General features: G+C 45.2%; 1 protein-coding gene across 3 annotated transcripts in view; it reads left to right on the forward strand.

Annotated features, from left to right (window-relative positions):
* Nucleotides 1-22043, forward strand: part of LOC116850550 (midnolin homolog) — a 29624-nt gene that overhangs the window by 5641 nt on the left and 1940 nt on the right. The window contains exons 2-5 of one of the 3 annotated variants that reach the window (XM_032828962.1): nucleotides 12988-13075; nucleotides 19868-20107; nucleotides 20189-21280; nucleotides 21627-21969. In XM_032828962.1, the coding sequence (XP_032684853.1) occupies nucleotides 12988-13075; nucleotides 19868-20107; nucleotides 20189-21280; nucleotides 21627-21969 (1763 nt within the window). Of the gene's footprint in view, nucleotides 1-12987; nucleotides 13076-19867; nucleotides 21281-21626; nucleotides 21970-22043 lie in introns of all 3 variants that reach the window. The other 2 variants (XM_032828960.1, XM_032828961.1) reach the window with 2 other exon arrangements.

The following is a 22043-nucleotide window of genomic DNA, read 5'->3' on the forward strand; positions in this document are numbered from 1 at the left end:
AGAGAGAGAGAGAGAGAGAGAGAGAGAGAGAGAGAGAGAGAGAGAGACCAAAGATCGGCTATATATATATTTCCGTACGTAACGCATCGATAATCCTTCTCTTTCTTTCTTTCTTGCTTTCTTGCTCGCTTGCTTGCTTTCAAGTCGTCGATGCTTTTTCTCTTGCCTCGTCTTTTACGTGTCTCGATCGAGCGCGTAATTCTCCCGAGATCTCTTGCCGCCCCGCCGTTCGTCGTTCGTGCTCTTTCCTCCTTCGCGCTTCTCTTCTTTTCTTTCCTCTTTCCTCTCCTCTTCTCTCGTATGTGTGTGTGCTTCTTGGCCCGGCCCGGCGACTACTCGCCACTCGTTTCTTTGTGCCTGCCAGGGCAGTTTCAGGCGCAGGTAGCACGGCGGATTCTCCTTTTTCCTCCTTCTCGAGCGGCACGACGCGTGCTCTCCTCGCATGTGTGTCGGTTTGGCTACGCCGCGGAAGATGTAAAATTCATTGAAATAGTTATGAACCTGGCATGTACTACACACACACACACACATACACATGCAGATAGTTACGAGATAATCGTAGTCAGCAGCGATTGTATTAAACAGACCATCGATGCTCCTGAGGAGGTCGAAATTTATACGTAGAGGAAAAAATAAGATAACAGCGCGCGAATGCGGCACATGTTTGACCTTTAATCAGACAAATATCAAGTTAATTGGACAAGTTAAGTTGAAATTAGCGACCATGCGTGCGAGAAAGAGTATAGTTTTGTTACAGTATCGCGATTGTCGTATCAATTAAATATTTATTACCCCATATTTGCGCGTTTTATTTCTTTTCTGGATCTCGCATTATTATGTTGTAATGTTATTTTTATGAATGATATTACGCGAAAGACGAAGATAAAATCGCGAGATTAATTGAACCGAAATGCGAAGGAGACTGAATGTCACGATACCTTCCTCGATTATCTTCCCTCTGTTCAGTTAACGCGGTAAAACTGATCCCAAACACAACAAGCACGATAGAAATTCAGATTTACACGTCTTCGTCGGTCGTGGATCTCCCCTTTCGTACCCTTCATGTCGCGTCGATTAAGTGCAATTAATTGCATCATCGTTATGCAAGCAGATAAAGATATAATTAGAAGGTTAAATCGAGAAATGGAAATATCAAAGCGGTGTAATGCCACGATACATCCTGTGTACTTACGTATCCTGATATTTCTGTTGATTAAACACGCGAATTGAAAATCATCAAAGTGTCGCGAACCGATGAATGCGGTTCTGTTGACCTGTAAATTTCGATTGCCCTTCCCCCTCGCCCTTAACTGGAATCATTTGCGACATAATTTTCCGAAACTGTCTGGAAACTTGCGCAAGCTCGTTTTTATGTGACATTGATGGTTAATGCCAACACCTGCTGTAATAGCGCGACATTGGTAGCCTTCGGTAACGCGACATTGTCATCGCTGACATTCAGTCCTCGTCGAACGTTGCGTCACGAGCGCGGTACGACTCGCGTATCTCACGACTCGTGTACTCGTTACTCACGGTTGCTGATACGTCGAGCAAGATGCCTCGAACGATGAACAATCCGCACGTGTAACAAATGAAATTTTTTGAATTCTGACAGATTGAGTATTAATGAGAGCCTGTATTAATAGTTACTACTTGTTCGTTTCAAGTGAGATACTCAGATTTAAATCCGGAGTTGGATGATAATTTGACAATTGAATCGCGATTACAGATATAAATGCCATATATATATATATCATAATTTAATTGGGAAACTTTGATCGAACTCTGAATAAAAATTCGAGACATATCTCTCTCATATGAGATCAGTTTCAAGTGACAACTATTAATACGGGCTTAAATTGCCTGGTGTTGACGTCGAGGAAAGTCGAGGATAGTAGATGTTGAGCGACATCAAATCACAGACTTCTGTATGATATCTGAGACTTGTTTAGGAAGTTTTTCGAAAAAGAACAGACCTATAGACTGCTATCAGATATATTCAGACATGCTGCCCAGTAAGTTCTGTCGCTGTGTTTTGGGAAGGCAAAACGAACATATACAAGGTGTGAAAAAAAAGGCTGAAGACTTGAAGAGCCTTTCCATACACGAAACAGAAGAGAAAACTCATAACACTATTAGTTTTGGTTTCCAAATTGATCAACTGGAATTGAGCCACTGATATGTGCCTTTCCGAAATATAAATTTGTACTTTGCTCCAATTTCTCGACCGTATTGCCGACAGATGTTAGCTAAGTATTGTATAGAAGTCTGCGCATTGAGCTTATTCGCCTGACAAAGGATGTTCGCGTGATCTTCGAAGCTCGAAAATGCCAGAGCACGTGTTCGCAGGAAAGAGAGAGAACAGACAGATAATAAGAACCTGTTTTTTTCTTTACACTTTTACAAAATGTGTCGGATAGAGTAATTATTGTGTGTGTCTCTCTTTTCTCCTCTCTCTCTCTCTCTCTCTCTCTCTCTCTCTCTCTCTCTCTCTCTCCACGTCAGCGTCAAGTGTCGTCGATCGCCGGTGTGTCATCGTGAGATTTCTGTTAGTCATCGCGTCGCGGCACGTAGAAGGAGCGGACTTTACACACTCGTTTTGGCGACAGAAGGACAACGATCGCAACGGCATAAGCTTGTGCGAAACAAACGTCGCGCACAATCTCGTTTGATCCTATAGGAACGTAGATGCTCTTTAATTACACGCACTATATCTCTGCTAAAGAGGTCATTTCTTTTTTCTCTTTTCTTCAATTTTTACCGCGTCGCGCTATTATAAAAGTGAAAGGTAGCTTCTTGTAGCTGTGTCGTAATAGTCGTGTAAATATCGATCCACTTTCGTGCGCTTCTGTTTCGATAAAAGTCATAATTCTTCCCGCAATCGATTTCAACGGCCGCCTAAGATAAAACGGTGGAGATAAAACCGTTTTTGAGCCGAATTGATCGGCGATCGGACGAAGGATTGCGAATTCTCTTCTTTCGAGTCCAACGCTTTATCGCGAAGCAATTTTTAGCGACACGACGATCACGCGACGGATTTTGTCAGCGGCTTTTGCGAAATCGCAAGATCCGAGTGAGTGAGCGACGTGTCGGAGAAACGAGCCCAAGATTACCCTCCGTTATTTTTCGCGCGCGAACGGCGCGAAAACATGTTTATCGGGTCGATCGGTCGGTGTCGCGAGTTGCTCTTGTCGTCATAGCGCGAGCATGGGGCGACACAATCCGGGAAAGTCGGGGCGATTGAACGCACACCGGTGGAGTGAATCGCCGACGACGTGGCCGCTCGCCAATTCGAGAAAACGCCGGCATGATCGATAGTGCGACGCAGTGGGTTGAAATCACAAATTCTGTAGATATCGACCGAAATTTTATTCGGAGAATTTTGTCCAGAAATCGGTTTTAATAAAATTAATTTATTATAATAAAATAGAGTTATATTCATAACAATTATTATTTATAATAATAATTATTATTAAGCAAGGGTCTATGTCCAGCGATCGATAAATTGTGCGTCTCAATACTTGTCTTGTTATATCAATCAATGAAACGATGAAACAATGGAAAGAAGAAAGCGATAACCAACTATTTTTACAGGCCGGAGAGTCGATTGTGTGACACAACATAATGAAAAATAACAAAAGTCAAATTCTCTCTCTCTCTCTCTCTCTCTCTCTCTCTCACAAAAAGTATGACTAATAAAACTATAAATACTCTGATAAATTTGTTCATTGTTGTAATTTTCACCAAGATGTGTGGTACATAATCGACTCCTTGATTTAAATGAATGTTGCAGGAAGAATTCCGTATAGAAGAAAATATAGGTAAAAATATAACGTAACTTACGCACACAGTACACACAACAGCAACAAACACATACACATAAAATAACCTAATTAATTTAACAAAATTTTCTGAAGAGACATTATGGAACTTTACGAATGTGGGAGGAGAGGAATTTGCATACCTGCAACGTCTATATTTTTTATTAATCTATACTTCCTTCACATGTATTGAGAGTACTCTACATGTTCGAGTGGATAAAATTGTTAAATTAAATTGATTTTTTTTGCTCGATGTCTACTTATTTCTTTATTTAAATCCATTGTGCAGCGTGCGCGTGCGTATTCGTCACACTTGTGGAGAATTTAAAAACCTTTGGCTTACTTAGCAGCACGAAATGACTACGCCATGAAGTCTCTCTTTCTGTCTCTCTTTCTCTCTGTGTGACTCGAAGCGATCGTGAGACTGCCGTTAGAGAGACCGTCTAAACGGAACTGCCTTCCGCGAAAGCACGTTATCGTTGCTTATCGAGAGCCGAAGACAAAGTGCGCGCGTGGCAGGATTATGCCCTAGACTATAAAAGTACGGCCACGTGTTCAGCCCGCGTGTGTCTCTCTCTTTCTCTCGTGCACGAGAGAGACGCGTGACATTAAACCTAAGTACCTAAGTATAAGTGCACTCGTTCGTCGTACACAGAGGAAAAAATGTTTGGCATTTGTAGTTATAATTCCATAGAGAAATAATTACTATAAATAATAGTCGAGAGAGAGAGAGAAAACTATTTTTTATTAAATTTTACTATAATATAATCATAACTTTATGTGTTACTACTACCATTTTTGTGTTAGAACAACCAAAAGATATGGTTGGAGCCAAAAAATAACTATCATTTTAGACTGACAATTTTCTCTCAGTGTAGTATTCGTCATCGCACGCGAATCATAATTCACATATTATTTGTCTTCCTAACGCCGTTGGTTCCACCAACGTCGATTAAACCTTAACCTGAGTTTAAACTCTATTCAGAGACAAAGACTTCAATTCAAGTTGAGATTTAATCGCGACGTTGGCGGAACCAGGCATAAGTAGAGAAAGAGACAGACCTCTGGGGAGAAACGAGATTCGTTCGTTCATTCGGCGGAACCCGCGACGAATCGCGCGCGAACGTTGTCAAAATTGATTTCGCATCGGCACCACACATGTCCGGGCGCAAAGACACTCAATTTACATAGCCCACACACAAGCGTGGGCCACCGCATTGTTTACGCGTGAAGAAACGCGTCATGTGCGGCGGCGGCGGTAGTGGTGGTGGTGGTGGTAGGGACGGCGGCGGCAGACGGGGCCGCTGATGCACGCGAACGTTCTTGCGGAGGAACGCGCGGAAGGCCGGCTCTTCTCCTCCTCTTCCTCCTCCATCGTCGTCGTCGTCGTCGTCTCCTTCTGCCTTCCTCTCTTCTTCGCTCTTTCTTTCTCCCTCTCCCGACGTCCCTGGGCGCGGTGAAAAGAACAAAAAAAGAAAATATTTCGCAGCCTCGCGCACTCTCGCGGGCCCGTCAAGGATCCTCCTCGCGCCCGGCGCGTTTCTTTCGCGCCGGCTAACGGTTTCGCAAATCTCTTCGCTGCGCCGCCGAAATCGACAAAGCGTAACGGAACGACGCGGGGAATTAATCCGATAGCGTTGCCCAGTCGAGTAAATATACCAAGTAATTCTGCGCGCGAGTGCGATTTCTGCCAAGGCAGAAACGTGCGGTCTGTAACGCGGCCTCTACGGCGTGTTCCAGAGGTGTTGCGCGTTTTTTTTTTCTTTTCCCGCCTCTCCGAGACCTTCGTAGCACGAAGTGCGTTTTTGCGCCCAGATATCGAAGCGGCCAAAGACGAAGAGTTATTCAAAATGGGAACGCGCGTGAACGCGGTTCTTTCTTTGGGCCGCGTGCGCTTAAGTCGCCGCTGACGCGCACACACACATGTTCGAGTGGTGTAACGATTTTCCTTGATCGCACGTACCGTGTGTCTATTCGCGGCTGCACGTGTTAATCTATCCTTGGAGATTGTCTAGCCGCCATGTGCGGCGTGCATGTGAACTGCATGCGGCCTTATCGATCGGCGAGCCGCGACTTAGCGCTTAATTTTTCTTTTTTTTTTTCTATAAAGAGGTGACGTGAATTCTCCCGGGAAATTCCATTGCCGGAATTAAGTTCACGCGCAGCTTATATGAGACGTTTTCAACATCGGGAGACATAAAAAATACATTCTTTTGAATACCTCCTCAAAAATGTCGCATATTATATTTTTGGAAAAGTTTTGTCTACAAAAAATTATTATACGGAATCTATCGTCGTGGTTGGATAACGTAATAGATCACTTTTGTGTATCTCTCACGACTGTTCAGAAATTATCATTGGCAATAATCTGTTTAGTATGATGAAATAATATAAGTAGTTTGAACGCAATCGATTATTATACTGCGCTAAGAATACCCCTTCACATTAAAACATCGCGTAGTTATTTATAAACCATAATAAGGTTGTTATTTTTAGCCGCACTTTCTACATCTATTTTCTGCTTCTCTGTCTCTCTTTCCTCCACCCTTCCCCCCTCTCTCTCTTTCCCTCTCAAGCGCGAGCATATAATCGGATTAGTTTAAGTACGGCAAGCGTAAGAAATCGTAATTAAAAAAACTTAATTTTCCCAAAACGGGGCTACGTGATATTAAATAAGACTGAAAGTTTCAAAATACACCGTTAATATAGATAGTAGGAGTTTTCATCGGAATATAAAATCGAGACAAATCTGAAACAAAAGTTTCCAAATAAGTGTATTGTTTTCCGCGTGCGCGTGAAAAACACTTTCGAAAGCATAGACCGCAGTCTCTCGAAAAGTCTACTCGTGAGCTGTTTGAGAAATTAAGAGCTCGGCTGCTATGTAATAATAATAACAACGATGAATGAACATCGAATGAATTCCGCTGAATTTCCAACGAACAACAATCACAATACGAAATTTCCTAAAAAGAGCACACAAGTCAAAGGCAACGGGTTAATCTGGGACACCCCGTATAAGGAATCGAGTTGTACACTCGTGGGCAGAAAGGTTGTCCGTAATTTTTCAAGTGAGTTTGTGAACTCATCCGTCTTGTCCAACGGGAGCATTCTCCTCGGACAAGACGGAAAGAGTTCACAAATTCACTCGAAAAATTACGGACAAGCTTTCTGTCCGCGAGTGTACGAGGAAATGAAAATTTGTCCGTGACGTTATATCCTGATATATGTCGAAGGCGAACTTTCGGAGTAAGCGCTCAAGCGAACGGGACAAGGTGCCTCTCGCGATTACAACAAACGTGTTTATTTCGCACACGCAAATATATTTCTGCGGCGGCTTCTCCTCGACGCGGGAACGGCACAGACGCGAAACGACAATATTTATAGTGTAGACGCGCTATAAGAGGGTTTCGGCCCTATCACTTCTCTCGCACGTTTATTTACGTTCGCCTTCTTCTAGAAGATGTTTACCCCGAACGCGTATTCGAACGCTCTTGTAACTATTATAATTTGCGCGCAATAATTATTGCTACCTGATTAGTTATTCTCCTTTTTTTTTTAATTTTTTCTTCGATTTTTCGAATCCATGTGTTTCCGCGCTCTGGTGGTAGTTTAATTACACGAAGCAAACATTTGGATACGCGTCACGTAATTCCAAATGTTCGAGCCGTTTCAATCGTGAAAAGCAACAGGTTATCGATTTATGGCTTTCCGGAGCGCGTACGCGTTACGGTGAAAGTGATTAATCGGAGTTTTTATAAAATCTCCGGCGATTCTCTGTAGGATGCGGTATGTAGAATGTAGCGGCGATTCTCTCTCCGCGTGCCGTGTCCCGCAGAGGAAACACGCTTGCACCGCGGAATCGTCACGAAATTGTACAGAATCACCACGAGTTAATCGTGACACGCGCAATTTTTCCGAGGCGTCGTGAGTCTTGGGAAAATATGCTTTCCCGACCAGAGGGAATGATGTCCCATTCGCCATCGCGTATAATATCGTCTTGCGTCTCGACGACTCGCACTTAGAGCTTCACTGCTGACGCATCGCGACGCGCGAGATTGGATTCAATTCCATTAAGAAGTGAAACCGACCCAGAAAAATCAGATGCATTCCGCAGATTTATTCGCGCGACGTCCCGACATTACTTAGCGCCTCGTGCCGCGAAGATGCGCAATTAGCTCAGTTTCGTTCGTAAGAATTAGGACCCATAAATCTCTCGAGTGTTTGACACCCGGTTGTATTAACTGCGTTCACACATTACTCCTTCTTGAGAAATATGTCAATTCTGAGGGAGAAATTCGAAGGATGCTTAAAAGATACTTGAATGTTAAGATCGCGCTCGTTCGCCAGAAGAATTAAAGTGTTTCCAAGACATTTTTGCGATTTGGATATTTCTACGAAGTTTTGACAGTTTCATCAAGTTTTGAACGTTCCTGTTATGCAAAACTGAATTTTGTCAAAATTCACGCCTCGATAGGCCCTTTATTTATTCATTCGTCGCGATTACAATTCGCGAACAACGGCATCAATTGACAACAGCATCAATAGTTTTTCGTTGGTTTGCCGCCGCAATTGTATCGCCTCGTTACTCCTATTTGCATCAACACACTGCAAAATATCGGGAATTCTCGCTGTATCGGATGTTACGAACTCTGCCAAACTGCGCGTTGTAACTTCGCGAAAGGGGTTGGAGGAAGAGGAAGAGAGAGCTCCGTGTACACGCCGTTCTCGCTACTTTCGTATTTTTTTTTCACGATTACGCCAAGCCCGTTAGTTTAATTTATACAAAAAGCCGGGAATTTACCGCTACGAGCGAAGAGACGACTCGAATGACGACGATGACTCCCATGACAGACCTCGCGTCACGTTCTCCGGCTATCTTTCTCTCACTCCGCCTATCGACGGTCTCTCTCGCATTTCGATTCTAAATATTGCGAGACGTCGGCGGCGTTATCGCGCTACGGGTGACTTTTTATCGTCGTCGTCGTCGTCTTCTTGAGCGTAAAAGGTCAGCGACACGCGTTCGGATCGGATCTTGACGAAAAACCGTTAAGTTCGGCTGTGCACCCGTAACGAACTCTGCTCGCGGATGCACCTTCGCGTTTCTTAACTTCGCGTAATGTAACGTAGAGCAAAAGCACCAATGCATACGTATCTGATCCTGGACATTCTCATTGTTTTCGTCTTCAAGCATGAATATTTAAGTTTCCAACATAAACACATATATTGGATATGATACTCATATTCTATGTTGAAAGTTTAAACATTTGTGTTTAAATGTTCGGGATTGAATGCGTGTTCGGGTATTCCCACTTTTAGAGCGGGTTAAAATACACCTGCGTCTCGTGCGTTACCATTTTCGAAGTACTTCTGTACAGACGAGAAAAATTGTTGCCGCACGCTGTGTCTCTGCTCGATATTGATTATTCATTGGAATTTATTGCAACACACGTGTGCGCGCGCACACAAACATTTATTGTATCGCGGCGTGCAAGAGGAAGCACTTTAGACCCGGCTGATAAGCAAGTTTAGGAATTACGACGCGAAATAATGACTGTTAGTTGACAAACTGTCGACTAAGCAAAACTTCGTGCTCTCCTAGCGAGGTTTCGTTTTTAAATCCGACCGCCGACGTGTACGGCATTATCAGTTTGGTAACCATGAACGATAATACGAACTCGTAGCTGTGCAGAGGCGGAATTTCTCATGAATCAAGATTCCGGTTGAAGTTAGCAGCATTCTATTTAAGTCAACAAGATTCTGATTAGCTAGAGATCTTGTTTGATTAAACAGAATTTTGTTAACATAAACAATCTGGTAACTTCAATCGGAATTCTGGTTTGTTCATGTTTCACCAGATACTTGGTGAAAATCCGACCAAACTTTCCTGCCGTGTATAAGTAAATACGTTATTAGTACCAGAGTAAATATCTCTTATTCCTTGAGAAAATATTTTTTCTCAGTATAGTTGCCCGATTTTCAGTACTGGCGCAATCTGCCTGACAGGATCTTAGCCAGTCAGTCGTTGGCTTCGTTAGAAGGCATCCTCAAGTGCTTATGACCCAAAATTAATCTCTCATTACCATCGTGCGAAAAAAAAGGTTGGCTTAAAATTGATCGAAGAATCCACGAAGAATGCAATTATCAATTTCTTACATAGCAATTAATTAGGCCCATTGATTTTCCCGAAATCCCCATTGATTTTGACGAAAATCGTGTGCACAGCGATCGAGTCACACGGTTACTTGTTCACGCGGGACCGCCGATCGCATCGAATGCTGACGCTGGGAAATATTCGCGTGCTTTCTCAATCGCTTGAATCGCGCCTTCGCGCTAATCGACACGTCGGCACTAACGCGAATACACGAGCGAGTACTTCGCACTGGTCGAAGTCGTCGATCGTAACATTTCTATAACGTATAAAAAGCTTGGCTGAGAAAAAGCGTAAAAAAAGCAGCGGCTCTCAGCAAGATGTACCGTTCAAATGTTGACCTACACTTGACGTGTGAAATTCTCAGGAACACGAATAATAATCGCACACTCTTAACGATCCAAATAGTTCGAGAGGTTTCAAGGAACTGCTTTATCGCCGCCCCTCTGATAAAATTTGTATTCACGTTGACTCGATGATCGATAAGGAATTCCAACGAGATTATCGGCAACGTAATCGCGCGATTGTACAATCCCGCCGTTATTCTTCGCGCACTTTCTCTCCTCTCTTTTTGCCCCGCGGAATATCCGAGTGTATGCGTGGCTTTTTTATTTTGCGAGCGTGGAAAATAACATAGTGCAGCCGAAAGAAGGAGAGCCGCTGTTATATTCGCGTGCGGCAAGGTCTCGTTCCTTCGGCCGAGGTCCGACGAGCAAACGAGCGGCTGGCCGGTTGGCCGGCTGGTTGGCTGGCTGGCTGGCTGACTGGCTAGCCGACCGGTCAGCCGGCCGCCAAATGAAAGCGCGGCCGACGTTATCCGGGCAGCGTTACTCGCGAGTCGTGCGGTCTAATCTACTGGCTTGGTGTTCCTTATCGGGGCCTGCTTTTTTACGTTTCTGCGCGAGTCTGGGCGCGTTATCACGCGGCTCCGTCAATGACAACAAGAGAGCGCCGAGGCCGCGATATTGCAATCGCGACGCACGCCTATGTGCGTGCGCGCCTACGTATGTATGTGTATTAACATACGTCCCGATGAAGTACGTGAGATATCGGCCAATATACCGGAAGCAATCGGTGGGAACGCTTTTCGCTGTGGAGACACTGCGAGAAAAACGGGGAAAGAGAGAGACACCGAAAAGTGGAGAGTGAGTTGTGGATTAACGGTTGACGATGCTGGTCGATAACGAGTTATTTTTAGTGCCATTAGTGTGTGCATGATTCCCTCTCGCCCTTCAGCGAAGTGAAAAACCGACGGGCGCAACAAAGGAAAGAGGACGGCGGGACTGAAATAAAAAGAAACGGAGTATTTATATGGTCAGGTTGTTTATTAAATTAGGCGTATCTTTCGGTTTTATTTATTCAAGGCAATAATTTTCAAATTAGATACGTTAGATACGTTCGCGGAATATGACAGAGCGTGAGCGTGTTACGGAAAGAGAAAGAGAGTGGAGTAGAGTTTATTGATCGTAAAGTGGGGTTGTAAATCCCACGTGAGGCTTTAGTAGCACAAAAGTGATGATTGCCCGATTCTAGATGTAGATGAAAAGAACAGATACGACGATTTACACGAGTCGTGGAGCTATAAGCAAAAATGCTGCCTCACAGTCAGCCTTACAGATTCTTTTGAACGCTGAAATAAAAGACAGAGAGAATTTTCGCTTAAATTCGGCGAATAACACAATTAAATCGAAATGGAGATGGAGAGAGAGAGATAACGTTGAATTAAGGTAATTAAGAGAGCGTTCTGTAATCGCTCCTGGCCGGTGAATCCGGTGGATGACGCTTTAGTATACATATCTTCTTTTTTTTCTTTTTCATTCGTGGCTCTAAAGCGTCTCTTTATCGCGCGTTTATACGCACGCGTGTTTATTTCGGTCGATTTCCGCTCGACGGTTGCATCAGCAACCTCGCGCGATAGCGCCGTGGCGTGCGAATCGGGTCGTGCGCGCAATGGTTTTTCGTTGTCACAAATACGCGCCGCAGGACTTCTGCGAAGGAAAACGCTTCTTCTTTTTTTTTATTCTCATCCTCTTCCCGCCCCCCCTCCACCGTGTCGTTCCAGCTAGTTTTAACAATGTTTTAGCGTCCTCACATGGCGGACGTTGACGTCGCTTTATCGCTTTCGGAGTTGATGATCCACTCGTTTCTCGCACTTATTAGCACGTTCGGGCGCGCAACGAGTCAACCGAGGTATGCGTATACTTCCTGAATTGTTGACTCAAGTGAGATCTAATCGTGCGGACAAACAGTCGCGAGGAATTCTAACAGAAGACTTGAGGCCGACGTCGACGACGTGTCCTCACGCACCGAAATTCTCTCTCGTAAGATTAAAGTAATATTTTTCGCGAAACTGTACCTAAACCTATATATTTTTATTATTTTTGTCTTTAAATACGAATATTTAAAGTCTTAATTTAGAATATATACATATATTCAGTATACTATGTATGTATATTTTATGGATTAAGTGGATTAGGTTTCGGCCGCGAAAGATGCAAACCGGAGAAATATGATTCGTATCCGTCGGCGATTTATTTTAGAAGACAGTGAAGAGAGACTCGCGACGCGTCACACAGGGTCGAGGCGATGAAGACGACATTCGTGCCGACGCGCAGCGATCGACCCAATTCTGTCGGCGGTTGCATACGAGTATTTTTCATCACCACACTCTCCTCTCGTCGTCGTCGTCGTCGTCGTCTCTGTCGTGGTCGCACCCGAGCTCGCGCTCTCTTTTCAGCGTTCTCGAGACGCCTAACAACGACAGCTCGTTTAACGCAATGCGCTGGAGTACTTCCTACAGCTCCGGATTTATCGCCGCGATACATCCGCGAGCTTTTAAAGGGTCCGTCCGGAACCGCGGCGCGGCGAGAATGTCGCGAGCAAGTCGCACCGACACTTCTCTTTCTTCTCTTCTTTGTCGTTTTTCCAGTGCTCGATCGGTGATCACTATCGCGCGGCTAACCATCGACGAATCGATGAGGCAATGATAACGCAACGTCCTTGTTGTTTTCGTTTCAGGCAGTTGCGTGAGGGAACGCTCGAGGAAAACGGCCTACAACATGGTAGCCGACTGACGTTGCTGCCAAGCGTGGAAACCGGACTACTGGTAAGTTGAACTCGTGTCCTAGCCGTGCACGTGGGTATTAATCAAATCAACCCACTACTGGCGCAATAATGAGTAGTTATCAGCGTACGATTTTTATCGTGTTTCATCGTCGCCGTAGAGACCTGCAACCGACTTGCGCGCGCGCGAGAGAGAGAGAGAGAGAGAGAGCTCCAGTGAATTTCTGTCGTCTTTTCCTGGAGTAAAACGGCGAAATCGAGGGGATCGTCGTGAAAAATTAATCAAGCCAATCTCTGCGTCAGTTTCACCGATTTGATCGTGCACTCTTCAATCGTACTTTGCGATTTTCGCTGCTTTACTTTCTGGACTGCGTTATTTGCTGTGTACGCATCAATGATTCGCTCGTTATCGCGGTGTTTAATCGATATTTCGTACTAATCACTGAGCAGGTGCCTGGAGCTTCCACTGAGAGCTCGACAAGTTTGCTCGCTACCGACGAATCTCCCGATTAACGTGGTTCCACTCCTCATTGGCGCGCGCCGTGGCTGACATAACGCTATTTATTTTTTCCGTCGCGTCCGCGATCAACCCGGATTTTCTCGCTTGGCACTTGGTCTCTCTCCGTCCTGGAACCGTTCCTCGCTCACCGCCGACGCCGCCGCCACGCGGAGGATGCTCGGGTACCGGTGACTCTCGCGGTGTGGAGAGAACGTATTACGGAGAGGCGCGATCCGCGCCGCGGACAAACGCCGTTAACTCCCCGACGTGTTCGCGTATCGCCGGGTCACTTGGTTTCTCGGTCACCATATCGTCCTCGACGCCTTCATCCTGCCCGGCGATTCGCGGATCTAAACGCGATCATCGGTGCATCGCGGTCGTCGCGGCCGTTGCGGCCCCGTCAAACTTCCCCTTCGCGAGCTGGCCAGACGCAATTTTCGGTGGTTTCGAGTCGACGTTAATAAGCGTGACACGTTCGCGTTAATTGTGTAATAACAGATGGTAGCACGCTGACGCATTACGGTATATTCGATACACCTCGTGGAGCGATGAGCATCGTCGCTGAAAAGAAACTTCGAAGAGCACAAATGCGGAGAATTGCGTTTTGCACGCGTTTATCTTCGTAGGTGTGCGATACTCTGTGAACCTCTTGGAGTGAAATTCCGCTCAAAAATAAGTGTAATCACCCCGAGTTATGCGAGTTGGAATAATTTTTCACTTATACAAAGTGAATTCTTCATTCTGAATCGCCGAGTCGATATTTTCATTCGAAATTGAAGAATGAATCTGACGTACTGCACCGTCATGAGAAAACATATTTACTCTAATTGATTAAATCACGCTCATATGAAGTTAGAATTCGTTCGTGAACGAAACATCGGGTGAAATTCAACTTTGCAACGTCAAATGTCAATATTTCCACAATCGCTTCGAGTGGAAATATCCGCTATTTTTCATTCGTTTTGAGGAAGATTCCACTCTAACAAATTCGGAGAGTAAGAACGAATATTTTTCTCGAGCTCAGAATAAATTCTGTCTCCATAGGAGTGAATGTTTCTGAATCAACCACTCAGAATGGAGGATTCACTATGAATGAATGAAAGATCACTCCAACTTGAGTGATTCGGTGGTCATTCTGCTTTTCGCGTGAAATTTTACTCCAAGAATTTTACATGAGCGCAAAAACCGCAGTTGGAAAAAGTGTGCATGTGCACGGCAATCTGTCGCAGAAATTAGGACGTGTACGTACACATGACGTCCAGTAATGAACACGTGTCGCGACGCCCTGGGCGTGTACATAGTAACGTTTCGCAAAGTCTGGCCGAACGTAACGTAACGTAACGTAATCTGACTTTTAACCGGCTGCAGCACAGGTGCTGCGGGTTCCGCGCGGAAAGCCAAGCCTCCGGGAAACAAGGTGCAACGTCACGGAAACAGCTCTCCCCTCGCCGTCCATTTCCGCTTAAGAATTACAGAAGGATATCGTAGAGGCGAAACGCACGGCACGGGACGCGTGTCAGAACGACGCTTGAAATCGTCGCCTCCTCGATTTTCGAGTCTCTCTCTGGGTTGACTCGCAATCCTATCCGAGAAACACGCGAATTTCATCCGATTTGTTCTCTTATCGTGCTGATAGTTCTATCAGTTCGATTTTAACGTTATTAGCAGCCCGATTCTATCTATCTTTCTTTCTCGGCTTCTCATGTTTGAGATATTAAAAGTATTTGATCGATAATCCTTTATTTCTCGCACAAAAGAACAAAATGCACAATGTCGTTTATAAACGCGTTGTTACTGGTAATCCTTCCGATTATCATTGTAACTCACGCAGCGTTAACCGTTTCAATTATCTCTTTTTATCGTAGTTTGTTTGATCGTACATCGCCAGAGATCCGTCGAACGTGATTCGTTTTCATTTGCAATTCGGATTTACGATATTTGCGTGTTTTCAAGCGAAGCGACGCCCGATCGATGACACGTTAATCTGCGTGAAGAAGGAAATTTCCCACGTTCCAGCAAGTTGCGCATATCTAAAGAACAAGTCCCAAAGTCACAAAGGGGTTGGTTGGAGGTATCGAAGATGAAAAGACGACAACGACAACGATGATGACGACGACGACGACGACAACGACGACGACGACAACGACGACGACGACGACGACGACGACGACGACGACGACGACGACGACGATCCTTCCTCTCATTCGTTCGTCTGAAAGTCTGAAATTGACTCCGGCCGCCAGCGGCGGCGGTGGCGGCAGCGGCCCGGGCTCGAGGCGTTAGCAACAGCGCCCAGCCCGGGTCCTTATCGTGACTGAGACTTGTTCGCATGGCTGTCAAGGGGACCGCCCGCTCGGCTCTCGGTCACCCGCAGTCAATTTTAAAGCGCTGGTCCCTGTGTGGGTACGCGCGATCGAGCCGGCTGTGTGCGCATGTATATGCGCGCCTCTCCCTTTCTCTCTCGCTCCCTCCTGCGTGCCCTCCCCCGTGGCCCCTTCTGCGTCTCTAGCCGCGATTGGTAGGCGCATACATAGGGTGTCGTGGAAGAACGCGTGCTCCGCAATATTATTTCCCGACGATTAAGGCGACTCGTTCTCTCTCGAGATTAGTGGTCCTCGTCTGATTTATTCGTTTGATCAATTAATTCATTATGACCAAGATGTGTGTGTCATTGCTGCGTGTTTAGCGTCGGAATCCGAGCTCTCGCGATTAATTACATCGTCGATGGCGGTCCTCGTTTCTCCTCGTTGTAAAAGTTGGACGGTCTTTCGTGTGAGTGTTTACATCTAATTTATGCCCATCGCGGTACATATCTTCTGACACACCCCGTGGATATCGCTCGTGGGTGGCTACGGGGAAAGAGGCGAGAGCTAACGCCGGGTTCACACAGCCCCAGCTTGGCCAGAGAGTGCCTCGCGATCGAAGAGGGCCTTTCGTAGCGCTTTATCTCGTCGCGTTCCTTTTTTTCCTCGTCTCTCTCTCCGAGTCGAGCTCTCGACCGGCCGTGAGAGTACGAGAGAATGAGAAAGAGAGAGAGAGAGAGAGAGAGAAAGGAGGAGGACCCGGTCAGCTTTTCGGACTTCGTCCCGCGCTCTCGCGTCGAGGTTCCCCGAAATCACCGTTAGACGTTGGCAAAACCGCAGAATCCATCTTCGCCGCAGTCTGATTAATTTGGTAACTTTCAAACCAGTCTCGACAACGTTTGTATGCATAGTACTGTCGCATCGGTGTATCTCTCCTATCTCGAGGCTACGCTTCGATTTAACATTCGAGGCGAACAGAATATTTACGCGCGAGAAATCGCGAGAGATCGAAATTCGCATTACGGATCAGCAGTCAAAAGGTTTACTTCGCAGCCAGATGTGAGTGTGTGTGATTAGGGCCAATGTAATGAAACGTATATCTTGTGCGAAAATAAGAATGCGAAATGCAAAATTGAGGATTCATCACTTGCTTTATGATTCAGACTTTTTGGTTCATGGAATTCTCTTCCAGCCACCCACGTCGATTATATTCGTTGTCGGATGTCTCCCGATGACTTAAGCAACCGGATTAAAGACGATGGTCTCGTTATGAACGACGATCCTCTCTACCTGAAAACGGCGTTCAGTCACAGTGTCAGTACAACGTGTCGCACGGCTCTTTATCTAGTTCCTGGGAATCCAGCGTTTTACCTCGTGATTAAACGACAAACGAGATTATCGCGTTAAGAAGCGCGACACACACGCGACTACTTTACGGTAAATTGACTTGGTGACCGAAGATGACCGGCGAAACCAATCGCGGATCGTCTTCGGCGTGTCGGCTATTTCCGTCGGAAATACACTTCGATTGACCGCAATTAACCGTTGGATAACCGTACAGTTCGACAGATTATCGTCGCAATCACTCGGTCGTTTAAACGTCCACCCAGAGTTTTCCTCTCATTCCTGGAATTTCAAGTGAAACGGCAAAAATTAATTTAAAGAGACGTGTGGCGGGAGGTTGGGTTGAGCCATTTCTGTCTCGAAATGGAAAAGTGAAAAGTGAAATTATTATGCGCGAAAAAAGAACGAAATTCAGTGTGTATAAAATCCGATTGCACTTGTAACATTTTTTATTGATCGTACGTTTTATATTATCTGACCGAGAAAAAGGTATTTTAAATTCAGTGATGTGTAACAGGAAATGTGGTTATAACACGAAAACTGCTCTTCATAGAAATTTTATTTTTTGCTGTATTATCTCTCTCTCTCTCTCTCTCTCTCTCTCTCTCTCTCTTTCTCTCATTATTATTATATATAATCGCATAATTAAAATGGTGAAAAGGAACGAGCAAGAGTTCACCGTCAATTACGCGAGCGACCGTCAGTCATTCAATATAGTTGGCCTGTGTCGCTTTTATTATTGCTTTCACTCGCTTCCTAGTTGCTGCTATCTGCTTCCAGCGAGTATGTAGGAATTTATACAAGTAATTAAATATGATTTTTTTTTAATTCCACAGATGGACTGTAACGGCGGTCCATTTTTAAATCCCTTTTCCTTCAATCGGAGAAAATTGATTCGAAAATATTTACAAATTCTCTCTCTCTCTCTCTCTCTCTCTCTTGATGTTTTAAAAAGGTAGGTCGGAATTCTTCACAGCTCTTAAACGGTCCATCGCGATTCACTAGCGTCATCCGATCGATCGTTGCGCATCGAGGAAGTTCGCTGTGGGAGACGCCGATTGGATACCGGGAGTAGGCCCGATTGGTTAATCGTTTTGCAAGAGCGTTTCACCGAGCGACCAGATCGGCTTGGCACCCGCTGTGTTCGTCCACGAACGATCGAACGGACTCGTCCGATTTCGCGGCGAAGATGAGACACGGAATCTTAATTTAGCGTTTAATTTGCAGAATATGTAAATTGAAAATCCAAAAGTTACGAAAAGAGATGACGCAGTCTGTCGAAAAGTCGCTGATTTCAATGTAATTATTTTTTAGATTTATTGTACGTTCGGTCGAATAAGATATTTGCTGCAAGGATTGCGTGTTATAAAATTGCATTTATATATCCTTATGTATATACAGAATAATTCGATTCTGACGCTAAATGTTCCATGCTTCGTATATGTAGAGTAGGTCAAACTATATACAAAATTTCTTCACCATTTTGCAAATAATCACGTAAAATTTTGAGAGTCATTAAATCAAGAAGATTGGCGAATGAGCATGCGTATGCGAATTTATAATGTAGTCTTAACAATTATTAAAATTATATAATTCATCATATAATAAGAGGTCATATAATTTTAATAGAATTGTCGCTAAGGGAAGATGGGGCCTGAATTGCCCAGACAATCCCCAGATAAAGTTCGCACGCGAAATTTCTCTTCGTATGCAACGTTTCCTCTCACTTGCATGACGTTCGCATCCTCTCGTCGGGTGATTCCTCGCTGGATTCCTAGACTCTTTGTTGAAGGAATTCTCACTTCGTGATCTGCGGTTCCTGCGAAGGCGGGACTTTCCTTAGTAGAGCGAGTTTGCGAATCGAATTACCGAATCCGACGAATGACCGTCCGGCGAAAGGAAGTCCGTTAGGTGTGTGCGAGGGACGCCTAACTGGGATGCCCGTCGAGGGTCTGAGCCTCGGTTCCGCGAGGTTTCCTCTCTTCTGCAGGTCTTCTCTCGCGTTCTATCTCGCGTCGCGGTTTCATCGATTCGCGCCTCATCTTGCACGAATAGCTCTCATAAAAAACGAATGCTCACGTCTGATCGGTGCTCGATCGTAAAAAGAGTACGGGATATCGAATCTCATGGCATGGTTGAACCTTTCCAGAACAAACGTTACCACCTCGTTCCCTGAATCACGAGTGGCAATCGATTAATTTAAGGATGATTGAAACTTGTCTGAAATTTTATTTTGCTAGAATTTAGCGATAAGTCATTATGCGAGATAAAAGATTACACTATTTTTGTGGTAAAACACAGAAAATGAAACTATTTTTTAGTATGAGTACTTTAAACATTTTAATGCTAAATGTTTTAAATTTCGCTTGCAATAAGGTGCTGATGATCTAGTTACTACTGCGATAATTGAAGTATTATATTGTCTTAATAAATGTGACAATTAATATAACAATCAGACATCCATTATGATATTTTTCTCCTTTACTAGCGTTAAAATGCGTCGCATTATTTGTTATCAAGAAACGAACAAACAACCGGTTCACGTGTTAATCAGATGTAGACGTCTCTCGATAGCAACGAGTCAAGTACACACAATCGAATCAACACGCTATAGTATATATATATACACACGCATACATATTGCATCTGAAATAACGATTATGACGCTACTTTTCGTCCATTGTTTCAGGCACAACGGCCGGAGCAGAGTGTAATGCAGGCCTTGGAGAGTCTCAATGATTCACAGGTGAACGACTTTTTATCCGGCAAGGCTCCGTTGAACCTGACGATGAGATTGGGCGATCACATGATGTTGATTCAGTTGCAACTGTCAACAGTAACTCCGGCTTCGCCAACTGCTAATCAGACCGCGAGTTCACCCGGCAACAGTAGCAACAATAATCACCACCACAGCCACAATCAGAGTAACGTCAGTGGCTTGTCCAATAGCGGCGTCAATAGTTCACACGTATCCAACTTGACTGGCAATCACGCCACCTCGTCGTTACAGACTAGAAGATGTCCTGCGCTCACTCGTTCATCGAACAGTAGCAGCAATAACACCAACAGCAGCAAGCTGCAGAGCAATGTTCCGGCTAGGACGTCGCATCTGATCAACAGCTTGGCGAGTGCTCTGCACGCTGCCGCTAATTGCGGTACCAGTTTGTCCACCGCCACCACCACAACCACCACGACTAGTTCATCACCGCCGGTGTGCTCCAGTCGAGTGACGACCGCTTCCTCGTCGGCATCCACGGGACCGCAGTCGTCCGTCAGTCAGACGTACTTATCGTCTTGCAACAACAACAATAATAATAATAATAACAGCAACGTTCAGTCGCAGTCGTCTTCGCGCAGCAATCACAGCTCCATCGCTGTCGCTCCTCCTACCACCAGCAGCTCAGCCGGCGGCAGCGCGTGCATACCTTGCCCTGTCTATCACCATCATCACCATCACGGTCACCATCACCATAATCATCATCACGGCTATCGCCTTCATCATCACCACTATCACCACCATCACCATCATTCAAGGGACAAGCCTGGCATTAGATTCTATCCCAACTCTTCTCCTACTACCTCCTCGTCTTCCTCTTCCACTTCTTCTTCTTCTTCTTCTTCTTCTTCTACTTCTTCGTCTCCTCTGAACCCCTCGAACTCGTCGTGCCACTCGAGTCCCACAAACTCCTCGAACCCCTCGGACCGCTCGATTCCCACAAACCCCTCGAGTCCTTCGAACTCTAGCGGGGGTCTGGTTGAGGACCAGCAACAATCTACCTCCAACAGCCATGGCTGCGTTGACTTGAGCACTTACGATGCAGTGCCAAGGAAGAAGCTCTGTACCGGTTTCCATCATGGCCAGCAGCAGCAGTCCATGACGACATCCAGTGGTGTAGACGCTACGAGGAGTCATGGCATCGTCATGACGGACGCTGCCGAGTCAAGAGATCCGCAGAGCTCTAATTGTACGTCGCTGATGGAGCAACCAGCTAAGCCGGCTACCCTCGACACCCGAGCACTTGCCGAGGCGTCCCGCAACCTCACGCAGAAACTGAAGCAACTCTCCTCTGAGGTATTCACCTCGCGGGTCGACCTCGCAGAGGTATACATTATTACCGAAGCCAGTTCCAGTTGTGTATCATTATTTCGTGTGCGATTCAGACCATTAAGTTGACTGAGGTCGTGAGAGATGCACGATGGGATCTGGTCTTTAGACGATACGATATTCTTCGCTGATACCAAAGAATTTGTTTGTTTAACTTCTTGGTGTCGCGTTTATATATTTCATATATATTGTATCATATACATAAAATTATCCATTTTCTTTTGTATTTAACAAAACAGACAAACACCAGTGAATCAGTAACATATATACGCGCATACAAAACAAAGACATGCGTTTCTCGACGCGAGAACAAATACACAAAATATTTTTCTCTCAAATTTAGGAGAATGCGAGACGCAGACAGGGGGCCATAATAGAGAGCATGCATCATCACGGCAAAGGTGTATACTCCGGCACGTTTAGCGGTACCTTGAACCCGGCCCTTCAAGATAGACACGGTCGGCCCAAACGTGACATCAGCACCATCATTCACATTTTGAATGACCTGCTGTGCGCGACACCAGCTGCATCTGCAGGTCATTACAGGCACCACCATCACAGACATTCACATAGCCGCCAACAGTCCTCTTCAATATCTACATCTTCTACGGGGACGTCGACAACCGCTGGTGGATCCACTGCGTCGGTTGGTTGTCATGATTCCACCACGCCGGGATACTCAACTGGTTCGTAGCTAAACAAAAATACTAATATGTTAGAGTATAAAAATACTAATGTATCAAAGTATGTAAGAGTTAAC

This window comes from Odontomachus brunneus, unplaced genomic scaffold, assembly GCF_010583005.1.
Source record: "Odontomachus brunneus isolate Ranch 3 - 2012 unplaced genomic scaffold, Obru_v1 Obru_scaffold_149, whole genome shotgun sequence".
Lineage (NCBI taxonomy): Eukaryota > Metazoa > Arthropoda > Insecta > Hymenoptera > Formicidae > Odontomachus > Odontomachus brunneus.